This window comes from Prionailurus bengalensis, chromosome A1 (assembly GCF_016509475.1).
Source record: "Prionailurus bengalensis isolate Pbe53 chromosome A1, Fcat_Pben_1.1_paternal_pri, whole genome shotgun sequence".
In the NCBI taxonomy this organism is placed as follows: Eukaryota; Metazoa; Chordata; class Mammalia; order Carnivora; family Felidae; genus Prionailurus; species Prionailurus bengalensis.
In genome coordinates this window covers 153818457-153831661 of record NC_057343.1, presented here as the reverse complement: position 1 = coordinate 153831661, position 13205 = coordinate 153818457, and the positions used below count along the sequence as shown (strand labels likewise).

General features: G+C 33.3%; 1 protein-coding gene across 1 annotated transcript in view; it reads right to left on the bottom strand.

The window, feature by feature from the left end:
• ADGRV1 (adhesion G protein-coupled receptor V1) overlaps window positions 1-13205 on the bottom strand; it is a 564199-nt gene that overhangs the window by 409200 nt on the left and 141794 nt on the right. The window contains exons 40-48 of the mRNA XM_043593538.1: window positions 13065-13143; window positions 12823-12961; window positions 11892-12033; window positions 8021-8283; window positions 5190-5365; window positions 4242-4366; window positions 1198-1355; window positions 961-1107; window positions 533-640 (exon numbers count right to left, since the gene is read on the bottom strand). Coding sequence (XP_043449473.1) covers window positions 533-640; window positions 961-1107; window positions 1198-1355; window positions 4242-4366; window positions 5190-5365; window positions 8021-8283; window positions 11892-12033; window positions 12823-12961; window positions 13065-13143 — 1337 coding nt within the window. The remainder of the gene's footprint in view (window positions 1-532; window positions 641-960; window positions 1108-1197; window positions 1356-4241; window positions 4367-5189; window positions 5366-8020; window positions 8284-11891; window positions 12034-12822; window positions 12962-13064; window positions 13144-13205) is intronic.

Genomic DNA, 13205 nt, shown 5'->3' with positions numbered 1-13205 from the left:
GACGGGGTTTCAAGAAGGTTTCTGAATTTGGTCTTGGCAAGATGACTAAGCTCCTTTCTGGTAGATTTCATTTCAACAAAGTCATCAGCTGAAAATGCAATGAGAAGCAGGTAAGTGAGTCAGAGGAGTGAGAAAATTATCAAATAAGTATTATTAGGATTATGAGATGTAGTTAATTAGAGAAATGTGGAATTTCTGGGGGTGACGTTAAGCGCCCATTTGGCAATGCTAATCATGAATTATTAGTGATACCATCTGTCCAGTTACATGATTTTTCTGCATAATGTTTTCCAACGCCATTAAACTCTAATTAAATGTTCATGCTTATTACTGCACTTGGTCTGCCTCTTGAAGACAATATTTATAATTCCAATGTTTAAAAATTAACTGTGAATAATTAATATCTACATTCTACTTTACTGTTTTACCACCATCAAATAATGGGGGTTTTTTTACACTAAATTTACAGACTACACCTTTGACGAGTTTCAAATAGAGTATTTTTTAAAAATTCATTTTAAAAGAATCAAACCTGAGTTAATTCAGAATCATCTCTTTGACTGGCAACAATTAAATAATCTTGATTGTCTGAACTAAAATATTTTACTTGAGAACTTTCCGAAATAATGATCGTTTGTACCTGCAAGGAAGATAAGACCATGGGAAAAAATATTTAAAGGCGAATTTAACTAGGAAAGGCTCTAATACAGTAATACTATGAGTCATATTTGAAGTTCAAAATTTTAAAAATCATTCTGAACACTAGGAATGCATACTTAGGTGTCATTTCAAGACAGACAAAAATATCCCGGATAAAGTCACTCTGCTAAAATGTGTATCAACTTGCAAAAAGCTTCTTTTCATATTAATATAGAACATGTATTATCTTCCACTTAGATCTTACAAATCTGATTTTCCTTTTAAATAAAGCAACCTACAAAAAATGAAGACATTTTTTACCGAGAATAATTTGAATCCAGATGTGAATGTATACACACTGATAACGGAAGGCTTTTCTTCATTTCTTTCTTCATGAGTAATCACAAAGTAAGGGGAAACACCAATATTAAATGCCTCACAAGTTTTAGGATTTTCTATATTTAAATCCTAGGAAATAAGGAATAACAGTAATTCATGAGTCATCTGATTTTTACATGTACATTTTATTTTATGTACTATAAAATGACTGATGTTTACCTCAAGTGGTATAAAAATCCCTTGCCATCGATAAATAGTAGAAGACACTTTTCTTAACATAACACCATAAATTGAATCTTCCAAAATAAAGAAACACCAACCAGAAGGTGATGCATCCAAAAAACTTTGAACTATGGAAAACACAGCATCCATTCCCCCTGAAAAACATAAATCATGATTTGCCAATGTAAAACCCCTTCAAATCTTTATGCCAAGTTTATTGTTTAAACAGTTCAACTAGTGAGTTTGTTACAAGACATAAATGGTGTGTGTGTATAAGACAAAAAATATAAGCCAGAGAATTTAAAAAATAACTAAAAATAACAACTTTTAAAAATTGTTAAAACTCTATTCTAAATCTACATAGACCTTTCCAAAGTGCATTTAAAATACTAAATGTATATTTAAAAATGTTTTAATGTTTATTTATTTTTGAGAGAGAGAAAGAGAGACACAGAGAGTGAGTGGGGAAGGGGCAGACAGAGAGCGAGGCACAGAATCTGAAGCAGGCTCTAGGCTCTGAGCTGTCAGCACAGAGCCCAACGCGGGGCTCAAACCCACGAACCGCGAGATCATGACCTGAGCCGAAGTCGGACATTTAACCGACTGAGCCACCTAGGCACCCCTAAAATACTAAATGTATATTTTAAAGGGAAATATGCTCAACATGATTTTTATCAACTTTCATAAAGATGATGAAAATATAATTGAGAAATATTTAAATAATCTCGTTTTATAGAAACACACTAAATGGTTAGTTTTAAAAACTTACACTGTTAATTTGAAACTATGCCCATCCACTGATTTCTTGCTTTACACATTATATATTTAAGAACACCAAAACAGACTCACCTACTTTAAATAGCTGTCAAGTTTTTAGTCAACTTATCACAGGTACATGTCCCAAAATTTTGCACATTTAAACAAAGACAAAAAAAAAATCCCTATCCCATGAACAATAATTTTTAAAAAGCTCTACATTTTATTATCATACCAGTTTCCCAAAGAAATTTCTTTTTAAACTTTAACTAATGTGTGAACAATAAGAATAAATGTCAAGGTTGAAATCTAGGCTCCTTATAAATTATTGATCATTTTCAGATTACCAGTTCAAGAAGTCATGTCAATGCCTCAAAGTGATTTCCTTTCCTAAAAAACAAATATTCTAAATTCCTACTGTCATCTTTTAAAGGTACACCACAGCTTTCGCATTAAGAGTATGAATGTTTTACATTAAGGTCCTTACCATCTGGCCTAATCCTTCCCTACCATAATGCAGGAAGATGGTGAATGAAAAATAAATAATGCTGACATTTAAGAATCTCCAACCTACACCCTCACAAGTACTTCCAAAAACACATGCAGATTCCAAACCATAATGAGATAACTGAATTAGAAATCATACTCTTTCCTTTTTGGATCCTATCACCTCCTGTCTTTTAGAAAATTATACCGCTACTAACCCTTTCCATTTTAAATATTCACTCTTTCTCTACTTACTAGGCCTTTTCCGTCAGCATTTAAATATGCTTAGGTCTTTCCAAACTAAACAAATGAATAAACAAAACCCCTTGAGTCCTACACCACATCACTACCTTTGCTAGGTCCTACCTTCTCAGTCAAACCTCAAACAGTTACATATATTTGAGGTCTCCATTCCCTTACCTCCATTCAAAATGTTATTTCAGTTCCTATCCCTCTATACAAATAGCTCTTGCTATTTTATTCCTTCTCTATTGCTAACCACAATAGACATTTTTTTGGTTTTTATCTTACTGGGCTTCTACACCAGCAACTAACACAGTTACCACTCCTTCCTTTTTCAAACACTCTTCTGCTGCTGTCTGCAATCCCACATTCCCTTGAGTTTCTCACACTAGGTCTTCTATGTCTCCTATGCTTCATCCTCTTCCTCTCCCTAGTAACTCAATTTGAGCCTTCTCAGAGCTCAGTCTGGGTCCTCCTCCCTTCTCTACCTACAGTCCCTCTTTCCAGGTTTTTACATGAATTTCCATGATTTTAAATACAACATACACACTAAAGATATCCAAATTTATCTCTGCAAAAGTTTCTGTTCCTTTGAGTCTAGAGAAATGTCTTCTCAAAAGTAACTCATATTCAAAATGTGTTAAATCACATATTTAACTCCCTCTCACCAAAATAACACCTAGCCCTCATCCATTACTCCTTTTCTTACTGGCAAGTATGACTCTCCATGCAACCACAGAAGCTAAAAATCTAGTAATTATCTCTGCAATTTCCTTCATACACAATCCATCACTTTGTCCAAACGACCATAGGCTGACCTTTTGTTTGTCTCCTTTCATCCTCTCTTTTCTTCTTTGCCAAATCATTCTCTACACAGTACCAAGAATGATATCTTTGAAATGCAAATGAGATTATGCCACTCCACAAATATACCTGGCAACCCTCCTGTAAGCATGAACCACTCAGAGACTTTCCATTAACCCTAGAATAAAGACTAAAGTACCTAACATATTCTTCAAGCTCTTCAATGATCAGGTCTTACCTAGTTCTTCAAAGTCAACTCTCCCACTTATTTCTAACTCCGATGTCCACTCTACAGTTCATCATTTCTACACGTTTTTATGCCTCTAGACTTGTGCCTCAATAGTTTCCCACCTTCCCTCCATCTTCCTCCAACTCAGATCTTTGCAGAATCAACATCACTCATCATTCAATCCTTGTTCAAACACTGATACTCTTGGGAAGCACTCCTTCGTGTTCTCACAGCACTTAGAATTACTCCTTTAAAACATTTATTACAGTTTTAAACTACATACTGAGTTTTACTTACTGAGTTTATTTTTGTCTCCTCCTAAATTCTAAGCATCATGAGTTCAATATCATGCCTGACACATGATAGACTCTCAATAAATATTTGCGGCTGCAATAAAAGAATTAGACATCTATTCTCCATTTTCAACAGATCCATAAGATACAATTCATGGGGAGAAATTAAATCTGATAGATGCGATCTTTCTCAGTTATAAAATTTTGTGCTTACAAGAAACCAAACGTACTCATGCCAAAGGCTGTTTCAGATACTGTCTCCCACTCCACACTCACAGCTAAATCAATGCCATTAGTGCGTGACACGTTTAAATATACAGTCCTGTTGGCTTCTTCAACGTCTATAAATGTGGCTCTAAAAAAAAAAAGATTACAGAAAGCAGAATATAATTTCTACATATTGAATATATATATCACATTGCTAGAATATATTTAATACCCTTTTAAATTTACATAAGCCAAGGTGAGATCCATCCACAAATTTCACACAGCACAAAAATTAGACCCCTACAGCTCAAAATATTAATTTATGAAGATTAAAAAAGTACTATGATCTGATTCTGTGGTTTTAAAAATATACTAAGTACATTCTTAAGTATTAAGAAATACCCAGAGTCAGTAACTTCATACTATATATTCTAAAAAATAAAGCTTTGTCACTCCTAAGTTTCCTCTTATATGAATCAACAGCATATCAAAAAGAAAAAAATGAATCCAAAAATTATTAGTTTAGTACTAAAACTAGATCTACTGGAGTATTTCTAAGAAATAGAGTATTTCTAAGAAATAAAAAATCAAATATGTGTCAGCTTCCAGCGGAATTTCAAACTACAATCATGTTAATATATGTATGAAGAGTCATTCATTTGGTTTGAACAGCTAAATATTTTTATACCATTTCTTGCTTTTTACCATCACTGAAAATACAAAATTGTACAAGCCTTCACTTGAAAGTGGGAATTCCAAGGAAATAAGAATTCTAATAATACCATTATACAGGACATGATTAGGTTTTGGATGTTCCTTGTCACAAGAGGGCATAACGCCTCTCTGGATCTATCCGCTGGAGCTCATTTTAAAAGTACCCTTTAAAAGAGTCAGAGATCAATTTCCCTCTGCATTTTCTTTATGTCAAAAGATATTTCCTACTTGACAATTTCCTTATGAATAAACTATACCTATTTGCAACTGCAGAGATACTGAATAACCCCAGAGGGGCCTGGTTTTGCAAAACTGTTATCAGGGTTTGAACATGTGCCCCCAGTCTAGCACCTCCAGTCGGATTAAACAAGGTGCATACAAAATGCTCATCCATCTCTGGTTCAGTGTCCAATATGGCAGAAATGTGTAGGGCCTGAAAAAAAAATTAAAAGGTAAAGTTACTAGACTTCAGTATTTCTGCAATACACATACAAAGAAATCTGCTAAACACTTTTGACAACAAGATTATACATTTTGGAAAAGATCGCTTCTTTTTTATCTTAATCCTGATCCCCATAATATGTAATAGTTATAAGTGTTTCAAGTTACTACTTTCAAGATTTTCAACACTGTGATATATTGCACTGAAGTCTCTAAAAATAAATTTTATGACATTTAAAAATAATGTTGAGATTAAAAAAAAATAAATTTAGGTCTTGATGTTTACTAACTCTTTATCCTGCCTAGCTACATGACTGCATCAGTCTCATTCTAGTGTAAGAGTCACTGTAAAAAAAGCAATTATAGCCATAGTAGGCACAAATTAGAAACAACCCACATGTTTATCAAAAGAAAGACGGATAAACAAATACTGGTCTATTCAGTGCAGTGCTACTCAGCAATAAAAAAGATGCTTAGCTGGCTAAGCATCCAACTCTTGATTTCGACTCAGGTCATGATCTCATGGTTGTGAGATCAAGCCCCACATCGAGCTGCACACTGAGCACAGAGCTTGCTTAAAATTCTCTCTCTCTCTCACTCTTTCTCTGCTACTCTCCCCTGCTCAAGCTCTCTCTCTCTCTCTCTCAAAAAAACAAAAAACAAAAAAACACCAACAACAAAAACCCGAACTACTGATGCAACTCAATAGATCTCAAAAACTCGTAGGCCAAAAGAAGCCAGATACAAAGAGTACATACTATATGGCACCTATTTATATGAACCTCAAGAATCAGCAAAACGAGTCTTCAATGACAGAAACCAGAAAGTAGTTTCTCTGGTGAGGGCAAGAGAGAAGAAAGAAACTTCTAGGTGATGGTAATACTCAATATATTAATCTGAGTGTGGTTACATGGGTGTATATATATATTTTGAAAGTTAATGACCCATGTACTTAAGATTTTTGAATTTTACTGTTTATACCTCAAAATAAAAACATGGGGAAAAAGACCGTTACGTAAGTGAAAGAAAATTCTACTTAATCCAATTTTCTCTAATGTTTAATTTGCCTAATTAGCAGAAAGTTCTTTAAACACTGTGAAAAAGAATCTTTTAAGAAAAAAATGTTAATATAATAACTTATATTTTAATTATTATATTATATATTTATTATATTAATATAATTAATAATGATCAATTATTGTAATTAGGAAGATTATATATTTTATATAGATGTGTATTTATTATAGACATCTATATATTATATACTAATATTTATATAATAATATATAATATATATAATTTTATATTAATTATAATGAATAATTTTTATAATTTAAAGATAATAAAAATAAAAATGGTTATTAAATTAATTAAATTAAAAACATTTTTAAAAAGAGGAAAATGCCTGTGAATGTAAAGCAATGGAAAATTCGTCAAATACTTAAAATTTGAATTCTTTTATATCTATATCAAGATATAAGTATTAAACTTTCAAATTTCCAAAAACATGAAAAAATTGGACATGTAAATAAATACGAATTTAAAATGAGTTAAAGTGTACACAAACTGATCACAAAGAAAAGTGATTACCAGGCAGACTGTTTTTAGATAACATAATTTTAAATACATTACTTTATAATTATACTTTATGTCAGGCTTGAAAAATCTTATGCAAATGTAGTTAGCAATTTTAAGCTTTAACTGTGTTTTAAAACATAAAATTTAGGGGCGCCTGGGTGGCTCAGTTGGTTAAGTGCCTAACTCTTGATTTCAGCTGAGGTCATGATCTCACAGTTCATGCAACTGAGCCCCGTGACAGGCTCTGTGCTATCAGTGCAGAACCTGCTTGGGATCCTCTCTCTCCTTCTCTCTTGCTCGTCTCCTCTCTCTCTCTCTCTCGCTCTCCCTCCCTCAAAAATAAATAAATAAACTTTAAAATGAATGAATGAATGAATGAATAAATGAATAAAATTTAGTTGTGGGGACAGAAAATTATCAATATACAGAAAAGGAAGTTTCAGAAAGTAAACTTCCATAAGTACGGATCACATTTATAATTAACCCCAAATACAGCATTTCTTCTCCAATAAGCTATTCCTATTCACACAGGATACAGACTTCTCAAATAAGCAGGCTAGAGTAAGCAATTATATTTTGTTTAATGAAAATGTGGCCAAAAGGATGACTGGCTAGGGCTTAGTGACTATAATAAATGGTTTAGAGTTTTTTAGCTTTTGTTTTAAAAATAATATAAAGTGAAGTATGTTACCTAAATAGTTAACATTTACAACAGCAATATGTACAATTTCCTTATTACTTGCACATTCCACTACCCTATTTGCAGAACAAATTTCTCCACCAGCACTCTTTGCAGACTATATAGCACTGTAACACTTTCACATGGTAATGTAATCATCTTTGCCTGTCATCTAGCCTGGGAGAACTTTTTTTTTTCTTTTTAGGACCCAGGGTACTCCCCTAAGAGAAAATTATTCATAAATATTACTTATTCCGATTAAAGAACATTAGAAACAACCCACATGTTTATCAACAGAAAAATGGATAAACAAATAATGGCCTATTGAGTGCAGTGCTACTCAGCAATAAAAAGAACCAACTGCAGGGGCATTAAAGCCTCATACTATACCTTGAAACGAACACCTTCTTCTAAAACAATGTAGCCTTTGACAGGGGTCAGATCTTTGGACTCCACTGAGGAGTTTACCTCTGTCACAATGAACTGAACTGTCACAGTTCCAAAGAGTCCTTGTGCAGGTTCCCGAACAACATACAATAGTGCACTACTCTCCTGTATGTAGAGAGCTGTCGGTTCTCTTAGGAAAAAGTGCTCACTGTTGTTAAATGATAGGACTCCAGGACCATCATCATTAGCAAGGATGGTAATTAATGCTGTTGAAATAAAAATATTAAAGCACTAAATCAAAATAGGGCAGGTTATAAGTACTGGGAAGTATGGAGATGTTTCATTATAAACTAAGACAACTCTTCTAGATCACCTTAAAAAGAAGGGGAATTTTAAAAGGCATTTAATAAAATTCCATATTCACTCATGATATAAAAATAGTCAGTAATCTTAGAATAAAAGGCACCTTTCTCATCAACGTCAAAAGCCAATAACAAAGACCTAACTCAATGTTGAAACATTGGAAGGGTGCCACTAAAAACAGAAAGACGACAACAATACCCGCCATTACTGCTACTATTCAGCATTGTCCTGGAGCCAGGAGCCAGGTAACAGGTATGAAAACAATGGAAAGGAAGACTCAGAACTAACACTATTTTCTAGACAACATGATTGTCTTCTTAAAAAAAAAAAACAGGAGAAAAAACTTCTTAGAACTATTTTAAGAGTTGAAAATGTAAGCTGAGTAACCTTCAAAAACTAAGAGCTTTTTATTTTTTACTACCACTAATGATAATATGAATAATAGCAGTGGAACAACTAATCCTACTGAGAACTTACAAATTGCTTAACCTGTGTTAACCCATTTAATTCTCACAACCCTAGGAGGTTGATTCTATTACTATTTTCCTTTACAAATCCAATGGCTGAAGCACAGAGAGGCAATCTGTGGAAGTACACAAGCTAGCAAGTGGCAGAACTGGTGCTCAGAGCTGGGAAGTGTGCTATGGAACATGCATCTAAAATATTATTATAATATCTCTATGTATAAGCTATAACTATTAAAAAAAAAACAACAGAAAAGGGACCTCATTCACAATACAACAATACCTAGGAATCAAAGTTAAAAATAGTGGACCTATATGAACAACGTATACAGTGTTAATGTGTGACTGTGACCAATGCTATCAGTGTCTCTTCCATGCCCCCTAGGCCCTTTCAAGACCACTTCAAGAGTTTCTTTTGCCAACTGATCTTTCTACCTGAGGACGCCATCAGCTGATGCAGGAATAAAGCCAGAACTGCTGGAGACTTAACACCCAAGAGCATACTCAAACAACAAGGGACAGGAGCCGGTGAATGAATATCCCAACTTGTTTTTACAACGATCACCCTGAACTTTGCTCAACTCGGTGTCTAGGAAGGACCCCAGCAGCACTGAGCTCCAGTTGCCCAAAGCAGTACCATTCGTCAGCCCATCTTTTACCAGCATTCTTCTCTCTCTCTGTCTCACTTCTTCACTTCTCACTATGTCTCCAGAGATCACTTCCTCCAATAAACTACTTCCATCCAAATCCTTGTCTCAGGGTTTGCTTTTGAGGGAACACAAATTAAAGCAATGATACAAAAGATGATCTAAATTAATGGAAAAGTATATCATATTTCTAAATGGAAAAACAATATTATAATGATGCTGAGTTCTTTCAAATTAACCTAAAACTTGAATTCAACCCCAAAACTATCAAAATAGTTGTTTTATGGAATTCAGTTCATTGATTCTAAAGTTCATATGGAAAAGATACTTGAAAGAATAGGTGAGATGGTACAGAGAAAAAAAATAAAAAGCATTTGGCTTAAAAAAATAAAATGTATATTAAAGCTAAGATAAATAAAACTGCTATTAGTACATAAACAGGCAAATAGAACAGAATTAGAGGCCAGGAAAAACAGATGAAAGAGAGAGAGAGAGAGAGAGAGAGAGGTTAAAATCCAAAGAAATTCCTGCTGAGGATGTGAAGAAATAAAAATTTTATATATAACTTTGGAGTAGGGGTAATAAAGAAGGCAGCTGTTGTCCTTTCCACTCAATACCCAATGTACTCAACAGATGATCTTAATTACTCATATATACAAAGATTTATACATAAGAATATTTATTGATATTTTATGGAATTTTTGAAATGGTCTAAAGGCTGATTAATGGGGCATAGTTTAAGAAATCACCCACTATCAAAGCACTGAGGACTGTTTTTAGATTTAAAAACAGAAAATTACAGGTACAAAGTAAACCTGACAGAGACCAATAAGATAGTCCTTCCTCCTACTCATGGTCGTGGGCATATAACCTACATAATTCCAAACAGAATTGTATTAGGCCTTTTTTAGGAATGCTTAAGTTTGAGTGCTCTTCTTTCCTATTATGTGGAATGTAAAAGGAAGATGCGGATAATCATCTTGTGACAAGTAACATTAGCCTTGTGTGGAAGCCAATATTCCAAAAGGCAAGAAGAGGCAGAGAACAACAAGGTCTTTGGTGGCATGTTAAGTCCTGGTACCACTGAATCTAAAACTGTGTATGCGTCTGGACCCTCAGATTAAATGAGCCAATAAATTACCTTTAAGTCCATTTGAATTGGGTTTTCTATTGTTTACATAAAAGATTCTTAATCAACACATCATTTCCATTCCTACAACCCTTTACATACAACCCACTATGTTGTATGTACAAAAAAATATATATTTTAAGAGTGCCTGGGTGGCTCAGTTGGTCAGCGTTCCATTCTTGATTTTGGCTCAGGTCATGATCTCACAGTTTATGGGATCGAGCCCGCATCAGGCTCTATGCTGGCAATGCGGAGCCTGCTTGGGATTTTCTCTTTCTCTCTCTCTCTCTCTCTCTCTCTCTCTCTCTCTCTCTCTCTCTGCCCCTCCCTTGCTCATGCTCTCTCTCTCTCTCTCTCTCTCTCTCTCTCAAAATAAACATTTTTTAAAGTATATTTTCAACATACTCTTTGAATTTGAAACAATGGGTGTAGACTCAAGAAAGGTTCTAAATACACAGAAATATCAACATGTTTTATTAGTATGGCAATAAAAGTAAAATCCAGTTCTTGAATTACTCAAGATTCTTTCATGTTTTTTATTACAAATCAAAATTTTTTTCACATATAGACCAATAATTTAGGAATATAAAGGTTAATTAAATTAAGGGAATCCCAAAGAACTCTCAGCCACTAGCTAAAACAAGAGGTTGAAGAGTCAGTCAACTCTTGGTCTTCTAAATGCACCTGACATATCACCACAGAAACTAAATTAAGTGACTTTTAAAGAGACCTTCTAATCCTACAAGCTCTATATTTCCATGAAGTTTTCTCCTCTCTTTTTTACCCTCTCTAAGCAGTCAGTATCATATCTAACAAGCAGGAAATTAGTATGACATTTCATAACAATGTCAAACTGCTCCAAAGAATTGTGGCTCCCATAATGTCTTAGGTATCAGTATACTTCAACTTTATGTGAAAATACTGTAGCAATAAAACGATACTAAACAACTTGCCATTCCCTCTATTGGTAAACAGAAAATCAGAGAATAATTTAAATTCTAAATGAAAGACATTTCGTTATTTAATTTGTAGCTACAGAAATGACTTAATATAATTGTTACTACCAACCTACTTTTTGTTTTACAAACACACAAACACACACAACTACACAAGGCTGGAAGGACTATTATACTGACATAGGGATTCCACAATGTTGAATTTAAAATGCTTTTTATAGAAAACTATCAAGACTTTAATCCCTGTACAACTGCCTCCATGTTAGGAAAACATCATGAGTGAAAGTGAACTGTATATAAGAAATTGTTAATTACCTATTGTTTTTTCCCCCAGCTCTAGTCCAGGAGAAGGATTTGTTAAAACCAGCTGAAATGTTTCATCTCCTTCTGGAATGTCATCATCAAGAATCACGATGTCAATATTTTTATACCTTTCTCCATCAACAAAATGAAGAATCTGGACAAGAAAGTGAAAGTAGGTGGTATTATATATAAATATATGATTGATTTTTCACAGAATATTTGGCAAAAATACAATATGGCTGGCAATGTGAAATAAACTTTTTAATAAAAATAAGGATTTTCCCTTATTTTTTATTGACCTTTTTTATTTAAATTGACAACATGAAGTTTAAAAAGTAAAATGTGTGGAGAAAGAGAAGAAAGTAAACATTTGACTAAGGAATAAAAGGCACCAAGAGACAAATTAAAAAGCATTTTAAAACACTAATTGTGTTTCAGTAAATTAAAACAAAGAAATAAAAGACTTAAAATTTTCAGCATGCCTGGCTGGGTCAGTTAGTAGAGTATACAACTCTCAATCTCAGGGTTGTGAGTTTGAGCCCCATGTTGGGTGTAGAGATTACTAAAAAAAAAAAATAAAAACTTAAAAACTAAAAACCTTAAACTTTCAAGAATCATAAGAAACACTCCAGAAAATATGTTTCTAATGATATAAATATAATGATATAAATTCTTTGACACAATAACCTGTGTTCTCCATTATCATATATTGCAATAAGACAGTGAATAAAATAATATCAAATATTAAAACAAAATAATAAATGAATAAAATAAATAGAGAATAATGTTTAGAACTAAAAATTTACAAATTTTACTAAAATAGTGAAGGGAGCTATTCCATAACGTAGAAGTCTTCTACCCTAATTTAATATGCAAAACATAATAGTTAATTACTTTCAGATTAATACAAGACCTAAGTCACTATAATTCACAAGGAATTCACCGATGGGGTGAAGATGTAATCCAGCCCCAGCTGTGCTTCCAAATTCTGGGCATATACAAACAAGGAAACATGGCCAAGAGTCCTTTTGCTTCGCTGAGCTACCAATGTTAAACTTCCTTTGGTTTCATTTACTGCAAACCTAAAATAAACATAATACATTAATCTTTTCCTTGTAAGATTTTATTCAGTATATAAAAAATAAAAAAACTTAGAAAAGGACTCTTACACAGCTTTGGTCTTACCTGCTATGTTGCCATTCGATTACACCTTGTGCACCATCATTGGCATCGATAATAATTTGTGCAGTCAAGCCCTCTGAATCTGAAAACAACAAAGAAATATATTTTTAAATAGAAATGATTAAAAAAGAATGATTTGACACA